The 19,599-nt window shown below is 39.8% G+C and overlaps 2 protein-coding genes across 4 annotated transcripts in view; both read right to left on the minus strand.

Moving 5' to 3' along the window:
* Nucleotides 1-3,411, minus strand: part of LOC119723807 (DNA-directed RNA polymerase II subunit RPB1-like) — a 32,119-nt gene extending 28,708 nt beyond the window's left edge. For both annotated transcript variants that reach the window (XM_038194679.1, XM_038194678.1), the window contains exon 1: nt 3,004-3,411. In XM_038194679.1, the coding sequence (XP_038050607.1) occupies nt 3,004-3,087 (84 nt within the window). In that variant the 5' untranslated portion in view covers nt 3,088-3,411. The remainder of the gene's footprint in view (nt 1-3,003) is intronic.
* A 1,386-nt stretch (nt 3,412-4,797) lies between these two features.
* LOC119723809 overlaps nt 4,798-19,599 on the minus strand; it is a 56,228-nt gene continuing 41,426 nt past the window's right edge. For both annotated transcript variants that reach the window (XM_038194681.1, XM_038194680.1), the window contains exons 7-10: nt 16,661-16,937; nt 13,800-16,262; nt 13,075-13,235; nt 4,798-8,600 (exon numbers count right to left, since the gene is read on the minus strand). In XM_038194681.1, the coding sequence (XP_038050609.1) occupies nt 8,457-8,600; nt 13,075-13,235; nt 13,800-16,262; nt 16,661-16,937 (3,045 nt within the window). In that variant the 3' untranslated portion in view covers nt 4,798-8,456. The remainder of the gene's footprint in view (nt 8,601-13,074; nt 13,236-13,799; nt 16,263-16,660; nt 16,938-19,599) is intronic.

The following is a 19,599-nucleotide window of genomic DNA, read 5'->3' on the forward strand; positions in this document are numbered from 1 at the left end:
TGGTTATGAACAATGGCAGCCGAAAGTCGTCCGAATTCAACTCGAAATTACAATAGAAAGTTTCCAGTGTTCGTACAGTCATGCAGGCCTGCGTAGCTTTGGCTGTGCTTTCGCATCAGATTGATAACATTATGTAATTAGAGCCAATTATAGTAATTAATAAGGTTGTGACTTTTTGAACATGAGAACAAGTAAGGCGCTTTCTCTTAAACATTATGGGAATATTTAATAATGTGTACCTCGTATATCTTGTTAGGAGCACACAAGTTTGCTAATTTTAATTGATTAATATGCAAATAAGATGCAGGACTAATTAACTATTTTGATTTTACGAGCCCAGAAGACAGCTTGGCATATGTTGATTATATTCTGAAAGTTTCATGTGCATGCAATAAATATATTTAAACTAAGTTATAAGCCAATAAGTGCTTCTTCATGTGAATTCCACGGTGCTGTCCTTAAAACAAAGAAAATAAAAAAATTGACCTTTGACATTCAACTCATTTGTCATTGACAAAAAGTGAAACAAAAATGTCCGTATCTCTGCAAGGGAAGGTGCCATTTCAAAAATTTAAAAAGGTTTTTAATGCCTTTGACCTGCCCTTTCATCCTGTAAACATTTCAAAAACAAAAGAGCAAGAACAAATTTTCAGCTTAAGTGCCTAGCATGACACCGACCATGTCGACAACCGTGACAACACATGAGCCGGCCAATGATCGTGCAATACGTCATTATGAATATTCAATTTCTCATGAATATTTAGTTTATTTCAATGGATTCTTCAAATACTTCAAAGATTATTCAAATGCAATGTGATAGATCGTGCACGTGGTCTAGTGGTAAAACTCTCGTCTTTCAAGCAAGTGTCCGAGGTTCGATTCTCAATGAAGTGACTGACTACTCCTAGAACTATGGATGAAGAACCCCGCAAAATTGTTTTCAGCACAAAACACTAATTAAGTACAAAATCATCCATCAAAATGCAGACATTTCCCACAGAACCGCTGCACAGTTTGCCCCCAACCTCATGACATACTCACGTAATATGCGCAGAACAAACATCGCTGGATTTTGTCGTTTTTTTGGCCAAAATGATGAAAATATGCCCTATCCGCACTGAGCCAACCTGACACTTGAAACGTGCACGCATATGATCCAGCGATGATTTTTGGAGCGCGCCGCAGCCGCGGGGGGTACGGTACAAGCGAAATGATAGTATGCGCATGCGTACAAGTGCAAGACTTGACTGATTGAATAATAAATAAATAGGAAAGGAAACATGGGAAAGGAGAGGGTGCGAGTAGAGAAGGGAAAGTGGAGGAAATAACCATAAAAGAAGGATGCAACTTTTTGGCACTTTAAAAAAAGTGGCGGCCCAGTATGGAATCTTTCCAAAATTAGTGATGGCCAGACATCGGAATCTTTCCGTATCGTCTGAGAGTGAGAACCATTCGGTTAAAGGGAATATACATCATTGGCTTTTGCTATAATTTTCAGAAATGAACTATTTGAGAGGCTAGTATAATAGATCAAATATTGTTACACTGACATTTTTGAAGTTCTGTGTTCGAAAAGGTTGGGAAAAACCAAGAAAAACAAAAATGTTCAAGTAGTCTGGCTCCCTGACTCCACAAAAGATAAAATGGATCAATTTATAGATGATGGAAAATTGGGGAACCAGTCTAGCTGGCCTGCACCCGTTCATGAACATGTAACCAATAGCAAACACAATTTGGACTGAAAAAATGGTAAATTTGGAGCAGTAGTTGAAAAATAGTTAGGTTTTTCCAACGCTGGTCGGCCGACCACCGTTGGAAATGTTTACAAAAATACCATTTTCTTGAAAATGACTTCACACCAGGTGCCATAATTTTACAAGATGCTTGATACTGTCATTTACCAACATCCTAGTAAGGTATTTCGTAAAAACTTGGTAGTTTTATTTTTCGAGTTTGCAAATGTTGTATATTCCCTTTAAATGAATGATTGACTTTTTTTATAATTGCAATACTCTAAAAGTTCATGACATTTACTCTCTTCAGCTGGGCTCCTTCATGCATCAACTTAACACTAACAGTTTACCCAATTCGATTTGTTCTATGTTTTCAAAAAATTATGATACGCACCATTATTTTACAAGACAGTTTAACCCTAACGTCCTAGCCATTACTCTGGGATAAAGAACTGAGTACTACAGAATACTACAAACATTATGTGTGCAGGCACCACATACCAAAAACTACTATGTGTTTTGTGCCCACTTACTTGCTGAAGTACTGCACACTACTGTTTACTACTAGTAGTATTTTGTAGCTTTAGGTGCGGTTAGGGTTATGAATTTCATCGGTCTCACACACACGTACTGCAGTCTCTAGCATGTGTCTAGCTGTCTAGGGCAACTGTAAACATGGTAAAGCATGAGGGTCCTAAGCTGTGGAGCTCGGTTGATTTTTCCCTAAAAAATATCTCCAGTCTCTCGCTCTTTAAGCACAAATACAAAAAAAAATTATTGGCAAAATATTTTTAAGTACTTAATTGTTTCTCTTCTTTTTTTTTCCTTTCTTTTCTTCACGGGGTTGCATGTTATTCCCATATTCATGTCGGGTGTTATGTCCTTATGTGTTGTTTGTGTGTGTAACTTGTATATTTTTGAATGATTGTAACTGGGGATCTCTACTCGACAAGCATTGCTTTTTAGGGATCCCCATCCACATATTTTGTATATATTTAACTCTGTCTTTTTTTTATGTGGAAAATAAAGTGAATTGAATTGAAATTGAATTGAATTGTCTGGTTCCAATAGCAAGAGGCCTGACGTTGAATACTGATTCAATCTGGGAACCAGACTGTTCCGTAGCCGTATACGCGTAGGGACATGAAGGCATAGCAATTCAAAATCGCGTTAGCTGCCGTGAATAACATGAATGATATTGATACTTTTTGATAGCCACTGCACTTAGGATTAATAAGATATAATATTCAAGACAAAGCCAAAGGCCTACCATTTCCTGGGGGCTGAGGACACCAAACTGCACGCGTCTGACATCCCGCATCGGGGCTTTGGAGTCGTGAAACTGAAGCGCCATTATGGTGCGATACAGTCAGTAGCAGCCTACGTAATCATATATGACACGCACTCAATCTGTGGCGCAATTCCTTTTTTGTCCTCGACAGCAGTGTCGAAAAAAGGTGGATTTTTACACGCTACGAGGAGTCCCAAATCACTCCAAACTCGACTTCATTTTTGGCTATACGATCTGAACTGTCAATTTTATCATTATTTGAACTACTCGATGTGGAGTTTTAGGAATCTTTTGACGAAATGCATGCCTTACGAACACCTTCCTCCTTCCGCAGTCGAACTGAGAAGATCGACAAAAGCTGATGTGCAACTTTCCCGTATTTATAGTATTTCGTGTTGTACGGGTTTCCCTAACTAAAAAAGAGGGCCAAAATGATGAGGGCGCTATTTTTTGGCCTATTTATCAAAGACAGCCTTTACCCACATTTGGCTATGGCTTTGGATGGTTGACGCCACAAGACTAGACGTTCACGCTCCTCGACCGTAGCCGTATAAACGGCTTCATGTCGCTGACAATGATCATGATGCAATACAATGCAAGTGATGAGCTGGGGTATCAGGCGCAGGCCTAGCCTGTACCCCGAGGTTAAATTTAAAAACAAAATTATAATATCCAAATTATAATCCTAACTTGTGCTATATTTCTTATCATAAATCCATTATCAAACAGTTTCAGTTGAGATCAATTTCAAGTGGGGATTAATTTCCAAAAACAAAATGTTCAACATTTACACACGTATCCAATGGCTAGGCTTTCCAAAACTATACATTTTTATAAACGCCTCACCAACAGATTCTGTGTCTTGATTGGCCGAGAGCGAGTCACGTTACTTTCTAATTTTGCTATCTTTCTGTGCACGGCCAAAAGTATACCCGTATCAACCAAAGTACTTTATATATTCCGACATACAGATCCTTGTCATTTGATAAGTGGAACTCACAACACATGGCATTCGTTATTGCTCCCATTCATGCCGCGGCTCAAAAAAGTACTATCCGCCCATGGGGAATGGGAAATATTATTATAACACCTCACCCACAGATTCTGTGTCTTGATTGGCCGAGAGCAAGTCACATGATACTTTCTATTTTTGCTATCTTTCTGTACACGGCCAAAAGAACTATGCCCATAGCAACCAAAGTACTATACCATTAGCAACCAAAGTACTATTTCCACGGCGCGGTATTTGTGTGCAAATGCATGCTGGTGTGCGCGTTGCGCATTGTGCGTAGCGCGTTTTGTTCCAAAGAGAGCGCGCCACAGAGTTGGGTTCAAACATTTCGTGAAGGGGTAGTTTGGAAGAGAGAAATACATTTTCCACCAATTTTGTATTGAAATTGAAGTTTATTTCAACTGTGTTCAGATTTAAATAATTTAAAATCTTAAAACCAAGCAGAATCTGTGGGTGAAGTGTAATAAAACAAATATTGAATGCTTTATCTCGTGGTATGGTGAGGTAAAACTAGCCTCCCTCGGTGATCCATGGAGCATTCTATTTTCCCTCGGCTTCACCTCGTGAGGCTAGTTTTACTACCCCACTCGAAGCATTCAATATTTGTATACTATTCAACAGTTAGGATCATAGTTTGACCAGCTTGACTAGACTTGTCAAGTCTTCTAGAGATAAAGTTTGCGTAATCCTAAAAACAATCCTCACAAAAGTGTTTGGGGGTTAGAACACACCGTTTGAAAAATCTATTCAAATATTCAAAATTCATTCAATTTAGCTCCTTTATCTTCATTATCTAGTCACAATTAAGTACATCATGATCAATGTAATAAATTATTACAGTATCGAGGAAACACTATACATGTAAGTAAACTTTGATGTCATAACATTAACATTCCTTTAAATAATTTTCAACACTGATACAGTGCCAAAATGAAAAAAAGGTATGTGTTTATGAATTCCTTCCAATTTTTCAGTGGTGATTCTGTATTGATTAATCAATGTGCAGTATGTTTTTTTATTCTTCATTGCCTGACCTACAAGTAAATATTTTTCAAATGTGTATTTCAAACACTGATTTTTTAAGTGAATAGATAAGTACTGCCATTAAGACATATAATAATAGAGCAAACATGTTATATAATAAATGTTATACTTAAATATGTATAATTTAACATTTACTTAAGGTTTTAAAGAGGTGGGCATGATTAATTGAAACAAAAATATAAGTTAGTTGGAAAACCAACATTCTTTTTCCCCATAAACTTAAATGCTTAGAGAATTAAATGTACAGGTTATATTTAGCTTTCTTCTTAAACGTATATATTCCAATCAGTATTCCTTAATCTTTCGTACCACAGAAATTGGTCTCAGTAATGCTGCATTTCCCCAGGCTCACAATTAATGAAAGTTTAGTTTCCACTTTTGATAATCATGCATTTTAAGAGAATATTTTCATAATCCTTCTATGCTCAGCAAACTTGTGTGCTAAGTAACCTCATGGAATTGGTCCACATTAGTAAATACCTGAAACAAACCTACCAATGTAAACCTTGCACAAAGTGAAGATAGGACTAGTACCACATACCCTGTGAAATTAGTCCATTTGAAATGAAGGATCATTGAAGGTGGTTTTAAGACAGTGAGCCCACAGGCACATTTGTTTTTGTAATGTGATGATTTACAAATTGCCCATGCAGTGGGTCCACAACGTCACATACACCGAATGAATGAGAATCATGTCCCAAGAACTATTTAGGGGTTGTACACGAGAGGCTAGAATTCAAAATATCAAACAACATCTTTTGAATTGGAAGCGCTTTCAATAGAATCCTCTTTCAAGACGCAACATTGTGTATAAGTTTTCTCAAAATGTACAGAATCCAGTGAGCTAAAACTTCAACAGGTTAGCTGCTATATGCATCCTAAGATTTTAAACAATTTTGTTGCATCCAAAAAGAATGCTCTTATACGTAAATACAAACTGTGTTGTTTTTCAACAAAAAAAACATTTCAGATGATCCATGTTTTTGACAAATGCACAATATTACCAAAAAACCTTCAACTCAAACATGCAAACCAAAGTGCACTTCTGCAATATATCAGGCTCTCAATAAAAGTTTTTAAATTCCTCAAACACTGAAGAAAGAGTAACAAAAGATGGCAGCATGAGCCAGGGTGTCAATAGATATGACCATGAATATTCAATACAAATTCAAGATGAATACATTATTTCTAAGTAAAATAGCCAAAAATAGCTGTATTTAAAACATTTGACTAACTATTTGAAATTCCAATTTAAAACAAATTGCTAATGCTGAATACAAATTTAGATAAAGCGCTATATAAGCACCACATTGTTATTACAAAAGAAATCAGATAAATAAAAAAAAAATAATCTTAGAACTGAACAACATCAGCAACATGACATGAAACTAATATGAGCAAGGCTGTTGGATAAATATATATACCTAAGCACAAAATGAATACTTTTGTCACCCAAAATCATCTACACACAGCACAAATACCTTTTGGTTTCTTTTAGTTTCCTTTCAAAACGTTTTATGCATCACTGTTTATTAACACTATGTTAAAGTTTACAGTAAACCACAATTACAAGCTGCACATACTGTACATGATGTGAAAAGTAAGTAAATGTATACACACATGGTAAGTGACTGGATGTGAACCCCTGACCCTCCAATCAGGGGTAAGAAACCCCTACCAGCGCAGCCTCTGTCTCTACCTAACTGCCCAAGGGAGCCATAAAGCAGAGTATTTTACACAGTTTACACTTCAAAGTTGTTTGGTTATTATGAAGCAATATTTTCACATTCAATGAGTGGAGATGAAACAAATAACGAACAAAACAAACAACAGCACCATGTTATATGACATAATTTGAACATTTAAGCCACTATATACAATGCAAATTAATATTTAAGTTTTATTGTTTTTATAATTGAGATGCCATTTGTCACAACACGTTATTATAATTTTTCTTTGTTCACACAATTATTTCTGCTGCCATCTCAGGTTTAGCCTTCAGTGGCCTTGGTGCCACCATTTCTAACATTAACCTTCATTAATCTGGAGAGGATGATGCCTTATCCTCTTTCTTGTGGCTATGTGTAGATTTCCAACAGTTATTAAAACAAGCATAACAGTGTGTCTAACTCATGATCGGATCCACCACTGTCAACATGCCAATCCTATTTTCAAAAATGTCTCGATCCCTACATTTTTCAAAATGAAGATCCTTGTCAATAGCCAAAAATCCTGTACTTAAGGACCTACACTTGTAAATTGCGTAGAACTTTCGATTTGGTCTACAACCAAACATCCCCTAATCTAGGACATCAAGTGTAGCTTTCAAGTTATGTGGTGTGATAATGAACACTTTCATTTTGATAACATGACCTGTTGTCCATGGCGCCCACCACTTACTAAGATGTTGCTTTATCTTTTTAATTATTAAACAAAAGTGACTCTTCAACAGCATGGAAAATACATATGCTCAATAGAAATCAAATTGTGTAAAATTATTTTTGTAAATAAAACTGTGTTGTGGCAATCTTGATTTTAAAAATTCTCCTCATTAGCTGACACCAACGACTTTTTGAGTAATTGTATTTGTGACCTTCTTTTTTTTAAATTATTTGGAAAATGTAGGTAAAGCTTCTTGCTATCCATAAACGCAGAGCTGGAACTTCTATTGTTATGCATTGAGCTTATGCATTTGGACTTTTCTCTGTAAATCTACACTCAACAGGTGAGCCAATGTATTTGATTGATTGCAAGTGTTTTCAACTTAACACAAGAGAACTGAACTATTCAGATGAGCTCAAATGAGCTCATTTAAAATATCTCAACCTGTATGAACTCATTTCAGATTAGGGCACAAAAGCATTTTTGCTTCACCCAAGCCTAAATATTGTCATTTGTGTAATAATATGAGACTTAATGAACCTGTTATACTGTATTTCAACTTATTACAAACACTGTACATTTCCTTTTCCAAGGACAGTATTGAAATAAATGAACTTAAACAAAACAAGAATATCTGTACATGCGACAAGTTTTATGCTTCTACCACAAAGTGCATGAAATTTGCATGCTGGACTACGCACATCACAAGAATGATTTTAGTTCAATTTGACCCACTAGTCCTCAAAATGCCTGAAATCATTCTGCTGTTTACTTCCCAAATGTCCATGATTTGAAACACACGACAACTGTGGGTTTTAAGCAATTTCTACCATAAGCTAAATATATAATCTTTTGAAAAACTTAATTATGTATAATTTGCAGGAGTGTTTTTTAGGGAAAAAATGACTTACATGTAATTTACACATTAATGTTTAAATTATGCAATTACCAGGAGATGTCCATAGACTAATAGTTTGGAGAGAAGCTGTGGATATCATCCGCTGTTGATGATGCGTTCAAACAGACTGAGAGGATCTGCATCCACATTAAGGGTCAACCAGCTATGGTCAAGTACTGCTCTCAAGAGGTCACCCACTGTCCACTGTCTGGAGGTGATCTCACTGACCACACGCTGTAGCTGCAAGTGGGGAAAAAAGTGATTGAAAAGTAGCATAATAATTGTAGGGCTGTATGCATACAAATGTAACAAAACTTATTCCCGGCTACATGCACAAGAAGCTAAATTATTAATAATCTGAGCATAAATAGTGGAATGGCTGGAAGGAACCCACTATGTAGAGACAGAACCAAAGCATATACATGAAAGACACATACAGAAATACTAGATTTTTAAGAACACCATGGTATTTTCCAATTTAAATTCTTTTTAATATTCTTCATACTGATGATATTATAGGTAACAAAATGTGCAAAATGAAACAGTAGATAAGTATTGTTCACTTACTTATTTTAAAATCAATACTAAATGTCAACAAAGCAGAGAAGCCAAAGGCAGATCATTGCAGTGATTAGCTTCCTGTCTGAGCAGGGGTTACCCTTCTCTGGTGGCACTGAAATCCTAGGCTGCCCTAGAAATGGAAACTACCTCGGCTGTCTAGAAATGTTAGCGGAGTTCAACCCCTTTCTATCCGAGTATCTCCATAGACATGAAAATCCTGCTAAGGTAACGTCTCCTACACGTACGTTATCTTTCCTCGACCAAATGCCACAGGTTCAATGAAATTCTGGCAGCAAAGGTGACATCTGAAATAGTGTCTGAAATCAAGGATGCCAAATATTATGGGATCAGTATTGATCCTGCACCCGACATGGCTGATGTTGACCAGTAACCTGTAATATTCTGATAAGCCACTCAGATGGAACTGTGACTAAAAGATTCTTGCACTTCATACTAATAGAGCAGCATGATGGCAAATACCTATTTGACATTTTGCAAGAGACACTCCAGTCTCGAAGAATATGCATTGCCAACTGCCGATTACAAGCCTATGACAATGCAATCAACATAGGACACATGTTCAGGCAAGATTTCGTGAAGTAAACAGTCTGGCTGGCTGCCCATAGCTTGCATTTGGTGGGCTCGGCCGTGGTCAAAAGTTTTCTTACAGCGGTGAACTTTTTTGGAATCTTGCAGTCCATATATACCTTCCAGTCTGCATCACCAAAGCGATGGTCCACTTTCTTGGGAAATATGAAGGTGAACCATCTGGTACAGAGTGTATCAAAAACCAGGTGGTCTGCGTGGAGTGTTGCAGCAAGAGCCTTGTCCAAGAATTATGCCGAAATCCGCAAGACACTCATATCGCTATATAATAACGATATATCGCTAAAAAATGATCAACAAACACCCGTATTCAGTCAATGATGCCAGGTCACTCGTCAGTATATAAGATCAGTTCGAAACGTTCTGTGATCTGAAGTAACTTTCTTGGAAAGACAGACCTGGTCAGCAAGTCACTGCAGCGACCAGGTATTGAGATGGACACCTGTTCCCATATCCATTGTTACTATAGACATGTAAACTTAAATTTAATGGAAATAAAAGGTTATTCCGAGGTTTGATTCCATGTTATAAAGGTCCATTTTTAAACTAGTGGTTCGATTATGGATTTAATACTAATTACTGTACTTCCAGATGAATTTCTTGTTGAATATGAAAGAACATCAGCAGATAATAAGATATTTGAATGAATGCAAGTTGGCACCAGGCCATTCATAAGTTTGAACTGAAACAGGATTCAATATTTGGGTTATTTATACATATATCATTATGTTAGGTTATTTCTAATATGTAAGTAGGATGATACAATGCAACACTACCTACCCTTTTGTCCTGTCAATAAAACCCCTCAATATTTAAATGGGGAAGTTGAATTAAAGCACGATTTTTCATCTTTAAGCCAGGTTGATAAATCCAATTGTGATTAGGAAAAAGTTTAGTCAGGCTTCGTGCATTGATGTGTAATATTTTAGCATTATAATTAAGATTAAAATATCGCATGTAATATCAGGGAAATTATCATTAAAATCAGGATCTATGTTGTAATTAACATTATTGAACAAAGGATCCCTGTCAACATTAGTCTGATCAAGCCTCATAGCCATGATTAATATTGGAAATATATGTGTAATTGGTCTGATATCAAATGACACCAAGTACAGCGGAACAAATATCGTACTATTAACATTGAAGAGAAAGTTTAATGAATATTGACTAGATTTACATTTCAGCTGATGAACTCAGAAGGCTCACACCGTTGTGTAGCTGGTAAGTAATGACAGGTGGAACAGACCACGGAACTTATGCAAACTGCACCCGGGCATCGCATCGAATTGCTGGTAGGTTGTCGTCTCGCAGCTGCTTGCAGGCATTCCGGACATCATTTCTTACATCATCAGAAATGAAGATTTTTGCTCCTATGTATGGATTGTTCCGGAGGGATTTAAAAGCTTGTTTGAGTATGTTTTGTCTGTCCCTGAAGCAAAGAAGTTTGCAGAGGATGGGTCGTGGATAAGTTTTGTTGACCTGGTTTGCTGACCGGTATGTAGGTGTTCCTGTTCAATTTCTATCTGGTCATCATCCTTCATGTGTGTCTTGAAGAAATCAGGAATGGTCGCGTTCCAATCCTTCTGGGATACCATGAAAGATGATGATGTTTCTTCTGTTACGATTCCACAAATCTTCAATTTGTTTTACTAATTGACAAATGTGGAGATGATTACCGTTGGTTAGATTCTTAAAACTTTACTTGGAGTCGGCATGGTTCTATTCCAGAAAGTTATGTCTTTAGTTCCTCAATCTCTGTGTTTTGTAGGCCCATTTTCTCTGTGGTTTCCTATAGTTTGACCTCAACTGCAGCTATTCTCGATCTGATAGTTTTGATGGACTTTCATATCTGGTCAAGCTTTGTATTCATGAGGGCGATGTTTTCCCAACACGAACACATATGGCAGCCACCTCGGACTTCTCTTCATTGTTCAAATTATAACCAATATTACCAAATTCATTAAAGGGACACATTATTCTGAAATCACCAAATATTTCTCTGTTTTTGATTGTTTATTTATCCTTTTTGAAAGGTCTTGTTGAGAGAAAACTAATCTAATATCTTACTGTTCCTGACAAAAAAAACGAAAAACCCTGGCTGTTTACTTCCTTTTGTGGCATACGTATACGTTATTCCAGCCTTAAGTAAATCTCCTTCTTGGACAAGGTTTTCCCCCCAACTTGTGTCCAAGATATCGGACAAAAAGTACTGTATACATGTGCTCACAAGTACTACTTCTAGCACAAATACACGAGTGTTGACTTTGTCCTGCACTGCCCCACGCTGCACGCAATGCACCAGTTTTGTACACGTACATGCACTTGACATGCATCAGGCAGTGCTGCCTGCTCACAAGTAAACTCCCAGAACAACTGACAAAACTGTGGTAATTTGATTATTAATCTAAAACAATACTGGGTGGTTTTTCAGTGTAAATTAGCCCTTATATTTGTCAAACAGATGAACACACATGCATTTTAATAAACATTTTCAATGTTGCGACGTGTGCGACTGGAATCACAACTGGCACCCAAACAGCTCAATTTTTGAGAGTCAAAATGTTGACACCCGAAATTCGTTTTAGCAAGAATAGCACAAAAACGGCAATTTTTAAAAGTATGGTTGTGTGCCGGGTGTTTATATTCTACTTTTAAATGCCCTTTCCAACCAATATCATTTTGCCAGATTAATGTGTGTGGCTAACTGCAGGATGTGAATACGTATACATGTAGGTAAGAATACAATTGAGAATTTTGAAAGGCCATGCATACAAAACAAGCATCTCTTTCTCTACCTATGGTCAGAGGCTATGATTACATGTTTAATCATGAATCAAAAGTACATTGTTCACTTGGGAAGTTATGTTGTTGTTGTTGTTGTTGTTTCTTTTTGGGAACATAGAGACCAACACTTTTAGTAGCAATTTCAAAATATTTTTACTTCGTAGTGGATCTGTAATCCAACCGTTAAAGGGAAGATACAACATTTGTAAACATGAAAAATCGAAATGATCAAATTAGAACAAAATACCTTACTGGATTGTTACTGTTAGGGAATGACAGTCTTAAGCATCCTGTAAAATCGTAGCTCCTGCCGACATTTTCAAGAAAATTGTAGTTTTCCAACGCTGGTCGGCCAACCAGCGTTGGAAAAAACTGGCTTTTTTTCAAAAACTGCTCCCACTTTTTATATTTGGTTATTCCGCATTTTCTTTGCAATTGATTACACACCTGTGAAGGGGTACAAGCCTGCTAGACTGATTCTCTGACCTAACAATTCCCCAAAGTCTATAAATTGCTCCGTTTCATCTTAAGTGTGGTCAGCGAACCAGACTTCAAGAACATGATAGGTTTTCTTGGTTCCTCCAGCATCTACAAGCCCAAAACGTGATACATTTATTTTGCTATAACATACTAATCCTCCAAATTCATTTATTTCTAAAAATCGCAGCAAAAGCAAATGTTGAACATTCCCTTTAAAAAAAGACAGACCCAAATTGACCACTAGTTGCCCTATGCTCCTTGATCAAGAGCCCTTTCTTACCCGGCTTACTCGTTCATCCCCAAAGCTGTAGTACATCATGCGTGGGCAGCCCACATGCGATGCAGTCATCCACTGGATCAATGACTTCAGCTGGGGATCACCGCCAAAGGCCCCGCAGCCCCAGTTGCCTGTTGAGATTGGCCTCTGGCCTGCTGGCCCCACTGCTCACAAGAAAGATTCAGTAAGTATTGAAAGTTCTTACATATTTGGAAGAAATTAGAAGACTCATGACATGAATTTCACTTTAAAACATATTTTCTGAAAATATTCTTGCTGCTGAAGTGTGTGAAAATAATGGACAGTATTTTGGTTTAAAATTAAATTTAAAAAATCACTTTTTTTTAAGACCATGCATTTATCTAGCAACTACCGGTAGGGGCACTGTTGATATCGATATGCATCATGGTTTTAAAAGAAAGGGTAGGATAGCGAAAGCTATTTTCCTCACAAAATTTCATCTCCCTCATAAATGTCTTTTTAAAGAGTATTTAATTGTATATGAACTTTACAAATTCAGCACAATGCCAAAACTAATAACAAATTAAGAAAATGACACATTACGCAATTTTGATGTTAAGTTCGATTACGGTTGGCCCTACATTACTATAATGTTTGAACTACATAAATGTTGTTGCGATTCCGAGCAAACAGCATAGTTGGCAACCCAGCAACCCCAAATAGTTGTATCAGGCCTTATCCTTGAGGTATGTGCATCAGTGCCTCACCTTCTTCATCACGTTCTTGCTCAACTCTTTTTATGTCCCTCAGCAAATTGGGCAGGTCAGCAAAAGCCTTTTGGATGACCTGATGGCCAGTGGTAGATGCAAACTCCTCCAGTCTGAGATTCTTGTTGCTCATTCGCACATCATCAACAGCTTCCTCAAGAGAGGAGTGTTCATTCTCTGAATAGACAGTGCCCATTTCAAAATTCCCAGCATTGACTTGAGCGTGTACCGGTACATGCAGATGCTCCTCTCGGTAAATCGTGAGCGCTGCCTCAATTATTGAGTTTGCCAGGTTGGAAGCCATGGTCATCAGGTCCTGCTCTGAAGGGTGGCATGGAGATTGGTCTTTGACTGCATCCTGCTGCACAATCTCATCTTCTTGTTCAACAGAATGTATGGCTTCTGACCATGGCTCGCCGTATAGCTGAACAAATACATCAGATACGACTTGGACGGAGTAACGGTCAGCTAGCATTTCCAGGGAGTGCCTTGATGTTGCAGTGTTCTCATCAGGCTGGGCTCTGGCACTTCCTCGTTGCAGCTCCATTGTGAAGTCAGCAAAGTCCTCCTTCTGCTTTTTGGATGACTTCTCCTCAGCTTCTGCCATCCTCTTGATCTCTTGAGCAAAGAAGGCCAGGCTCTCCTCAGTACGGCTAGGCCTTTTTCCCATTGGATCAATGTTACCAATCTTCAGTAGGTCCTCGGTGAAGCAGTCCATGCTGGACCGATTGGAGCTGTTAGGTATGGAGCCCCTAGGACTGGAGGTTCGGCGGGAGCTCGAGCTACTGGTGGTCTGGGCACTCCCTCCAAGGAGTTTCATGGATTCAGGCAGCGTCCGTGCAACCAGCTGCTCAGCGCACTCCCTGATGCGAGCCTCTCGAGACTGGCTGCTCTCTGTGCCCGACGAATCAACAGACAGTCGCTTGTCTCCAAAGTAAAGTGGCTCCTCAATGGCTGGCTGTTCCGAGATGGTCACCAGGGACTTATCAATGGATTGAGAGGTGTGCACGCTGGCCTCAAGTTCCACTGGATCTGTTGGGGATGGCGGCGGAGTGCTGGGGTCTTCATGGTGCCGGCCCCTGCTGCTCACAAGATTCCGATTTTGTAATGCATGTAGGGACTCGTTAAAGACTTCCCCGACCAATCTCTCGGCAAAGTTATTGGCTGTACAGGGTCTTTGATGCCCCTCTTGACTTACAGCATCATGAATACTGCTTGGAAGCGTATTTCCATTCTTGACATCTTCCTGGGCGAGAGTTAGGTACTTGTAGTCGCTAGCCTCATTATTATTATTAAGAGGATTTCCGACATTATCTTTCACATCAGATGACAGAGGGATTGTTTCCTTTTTCTGGTTGCCATTCAGATCCTTGATAGCCTTCTCTTGGAGAATTTGCTGCAGCTGCTGGAAGGCAGAAGACATGACATCCTCTGCCAAACCATCCAGGCTGAATTTGGAAACTCTTACGTACTCCGACAAAGATGGGCTGCTACTGACATCACCGCTGGTGAGTATGTCAAAGGAACCTGAGCGATCTCTTGCCATGGACATCTCAGAGTGGATTTCGCTGAAGTCCAAGGAATCATTGGAGATGGTGGTCGGGATACCTGAGCGGATGTTGAAATGCTTGTGCAGTGTTGCCAGTGCATCATGCATGATATCAGCAGCCAAAACTTCAGTGGAGAAAGCCTGGTTTGGATGCCGTTGTCGATATCCCAAGTCAACATCCCCGTTGAGCTTGACAAAGCTGTCAGATGACTGGCCAGAGGCAGAAGAGATGACACTGTAGTCAGCAAGGGAACCTTTGCTGCTGCGAGACTCACCACTGTGGGACTCTGTCATGTGCTGGGGCTCGCTATGCTTTTGTGGTGAGGTGAGAGTGGTACTGCTCTCACTCAACCCGATGTCATTCAGTGCAGTGCCAAATGCTGCATTATCAATGACCTGTATAAGCTCTGATGGTTCATCTCTGTTGTGCTCCTTATCATAGCCAGCATCTGACTCATCAGGGATTTGCTGCTCATTGGTCTCCTTGACCACAACAACAGCATTTGAGATGATATTGTTTACCAACATCTCAGCATGAAGCTCAAGGTTTTCATCTTGCAAGGTTGCATCTCCTTCCCCATCCTCTTCAGTGACTCCAACCCCCTGACTTCCAGCTTCTTCAAATCTGTTTGCTCCTGCCTCTTTCAGGACGTCCTGGACAAGCCCTGTAGCATAGCTTTCCAGTGCTGGAAGCTCTCCTGGGATTCCTGGTAACTCCATCTGGCTGACCTCATCAACAGGGGTGGAGTTGTTGGACATCATCAGCACTGTGCTGAGGGAATTCTGGCTGGATTCATCACGGGGAAGGCTGGGCCTTTGGAAGGAGCCTGTGACGTCCTTGATGGCAATGTCTGTGATGGCTCGGCTTAGGGAGCTTCCAAATGCCTGAAGCGTGGAGTTGGAGAAAGACTCACCTAAAAATTTCAACCAAAATGAAGCCTTTTTTACAAATGGTTTCTCTGGTAAGAACCACCTGTAATAATGCAATAGCAATGGAACATTGGTGTAGCCATTTGTTTGTTTTCCATAAGCGAGCAAGCTAGCATGCCAATTGCTGGTCTGACTGCTTTATACCGCTCTGTGTAACCAAACAAATGCGCATAACAGAGTCCAAGGCCCAACTTCACATGGCATGCTAAGCACAAAAGCTGTGGAATGCAGTAATCAGTTTAAAACTTGTCATAACCAATGCAGTATATGATCTGTATGGCATTTGGGCTAGTATCCTATTTTCCAAAGAAAACTTGGTTGTCTTATAACATTCATGTGCTTGTAATGCCTTTCAAGTATACAACAAGGAACTGAAACTTACAACTGTGATCATCCCCAGAAGAAGCCGTCTCAAAATCAGCACCATCTGTTGACACTAGGGATTGGTCCAGTGCGTCATGGTAGCTGCCACTGTCCACCTCCTCTTGGCCAATAGAAACACTAGTCTCTACGGAAGCCTTTGGGTAGCAGAAGCCCACGTAGGCCTTGTTTAACTCGCGGAAGATGTGCTCTGGTTTGTACTGGTTCTGCAGGTAGCCTGACCACGGCATGGCGTCAATTGCAATGAGAGTGTTGATCAGGTCACCACATTCATTTTTCTGAAGAATAAGTACAAAATGACATCAGAGAAATACTTGCTTCTTTGTATATCATGTTTACTTTTTCCAAAGACACAAAATTATGATGGAACAAAATTATGCTGACACAACATGGAAGGTCTAAAAAAAAAATTAAAGTTCCTTTTGCAAACAGAAAAAAAAATACAATGCATGAACATTCCTTGTTAATCCTTTTATTTGTATTCATATTTACTGTGTGAATACTTGCGATGATAAAAATTGTTTGAACCAGCTTCAATATGGTTACAGTAGATTTAACTGTGAAAATGGAGTTCTTTACAATGACACATTAACAATATACCTAAACTATTATGACTAGAGTTACTTAACTGTCCTCATGATTTGTGCCACAAAAAGACAAATTGTTTTCAGCAATGCTGCAACTCAGCTTCCATACACTGAATTCAATATACAGCAAATGCACTACCCTTGGGTTTAAAGCAGGAATGATATGGTCAGATATTTAGGAAAACATTATGTTTCAAGGCCAAGGGTATGGCAGGGCGAAGATAAACTACAGTGGAATGTCCCTATACCTAACACCACTATACCGAACATTTGGCTATACCGAACATTGTCCTTGGCTTCCAATTTTTGTGTACAAAACGTAACATTGTTGTTGAAAAATGTTAATAGAAGAGCGACAAGTGCCTGTTATTTTCCCAAGGAATAGAAGGGGAAAGCCACCCATTGCTGTATGTAGTAAGCTCAAAAACTTTGCAATTACATAATTCAATAGAAGGCACATGTGCAGGGTGAAGTTCTGAAGGGTGCTTTTCATTGAAAAGTGAGTATCGGAGCACCAGCAGCTTAAAACGTTTTTGTGGATCCCGCAATGTTCGTTATAGCGGCGTTCCAATGTATTGCCAAAAGAAATTGACGCTGCTCCTTGCGTGTCAACATTAAGTGTTATGTTATTACAGTTAAATCCTGGTTAACCAAGTCCAAATCCGCATGCTGCCTTTCTGTTTGTTTGGGTAGTAAGGCCATGTACATGTATTTGGCCTAGTGAGATGGGGCTGCTTTCCCTTTGTCATTTTGAGGTAGGGCTGTGTCTACATGGTGAAGTTGAGCTGCTTTGGCTTTGTCTTTCAGAGTAGATGCAGTTGTTGACCTCCACGTGGTGAGCCCTGTCAACTGACTTCTGTCAGGCGAATAACAACAACAGAGATATCAGAAGCAGAATCAGAATCATCTACAGCAATTTCCCGTACCGTCAAGCAAGTACATCCTCAATAATGCAACCTCAGCTGCCGCAGCCAACCTGGAGCATGCGCCCTTTTCAGGGTGGTCACTTACAAGTGTCATACGGGCCGGCATCTCCCTATTGCAGTTGAATGTTGAAGGCCAAACAAAGGCCAAGATTATTGTCATCGAGCACCTGACACAGACCCACAAAGTCAGTGTTATCCTCTTCCAAGAGACCCACTTCAGCAACTCCTCCCTCCTGAAGGTCCCAGGTTACACCTTGGCAGCCTACACTAAGAGTAATACCCATGGAATTGCAACGTTTGTAAACAACACAGCAAAAAGGGCAGCAATTGCAGTGTGTCCTCCAGATTTGGAAGTGGAGTGGGCAGCAACGAAAGTTGAAGGCATCACTGTCTTCAATGTCTACGTATCACCTCCCTCCAGACTTCATGGAGACTCCTTCCCCTCCTATGGCCCTCTTTGCATGTATGCCGGAGACTTCAACTGTCATAGCACAACATCAGGATACCGCTCAACCAATCAAGATGGTACAACCCTGGAAGACTGGGCCTCGGCCACTGGCATCTACCTCCTCTATGACTCTAAGCAGCCTGGCAGCTTCCATTCTGGCCGTTGGAACACCACCTCCAACCCGGATCTGGCTTTTGTAAACCCGAATGGTCCTCTTTTTCACCGTACCATCCTTGATCAGTTTCCAAGATCACAACACAGACCATCCTTGATCATCCCCGACAACCCAATCAAACCTGTCCCAACCAAACCCGTTAAAAGGTGGAACTTTCGCAAGGCCAGATGGGACAATTTCACAAGCCTTGTAGATGCTGGGGTTTGACAACATACCCTACCCCACCCCCAACAACCTAGATACAGCCTACTCAGCACTCCACAGACTTCTCATTGAGGCGACGAAGAAGGCTATTCCTCATGGACACTAACGCAGATACATCCCTGCATGGGATGAAGAGTGTGATGCATGCTACGATGCCTTTCTCCAAGCTGAACCAGGCGAAGATACAGCTACAAAGGCTACAGACCTGACAAACTGCCTTGACAAAAAGCGCAGAAATCATTGGGAAGAGACAGTCCAGGGAATCGACTTCACACACTCCAGTAGAATAGCCTGGAAAACCTTCAACCATCTTACTGGCCGAAGTACTCGCCCCAAGCACTGTACTGTCACTGGTAACTCTATCGCTCCTCGCCAATGGACACTTGAAAGATGCAGACAAGAATCACACACGCACCTGCAAAGCATTGTAGAGAGTGCCTCACGGACAGGTTTGCGTCAAAGGCCTAGGCAAACTCCGATCACCCTCTGCACTAGCTGATCCAAGATACACAAGGTAAGGTTTGGCTGCTTTGTCTTCTCTTGTCGGGATTGACAGGGGAGCCATGGATTTGGCTTGGTAAGGTTTGGCTGCTTTGGCTT

The sequence above is a fragment of the Patiria miniata genome, unplaced genomic scaffold (assembly GCF_015706575.1).
Source record: "Patiria miniata isolate m_02_andy unplaced genomic scaffold, ASM1570657v1 HiC_scaffold_17, whole genome shotgun sequence".
Classification (NCBI taxonomy): Eukaryota; Metazoa; Echinodermata; class Asteroidea; order Valvatida; family Asterinidae; genus Patiria; species Patiria miniata.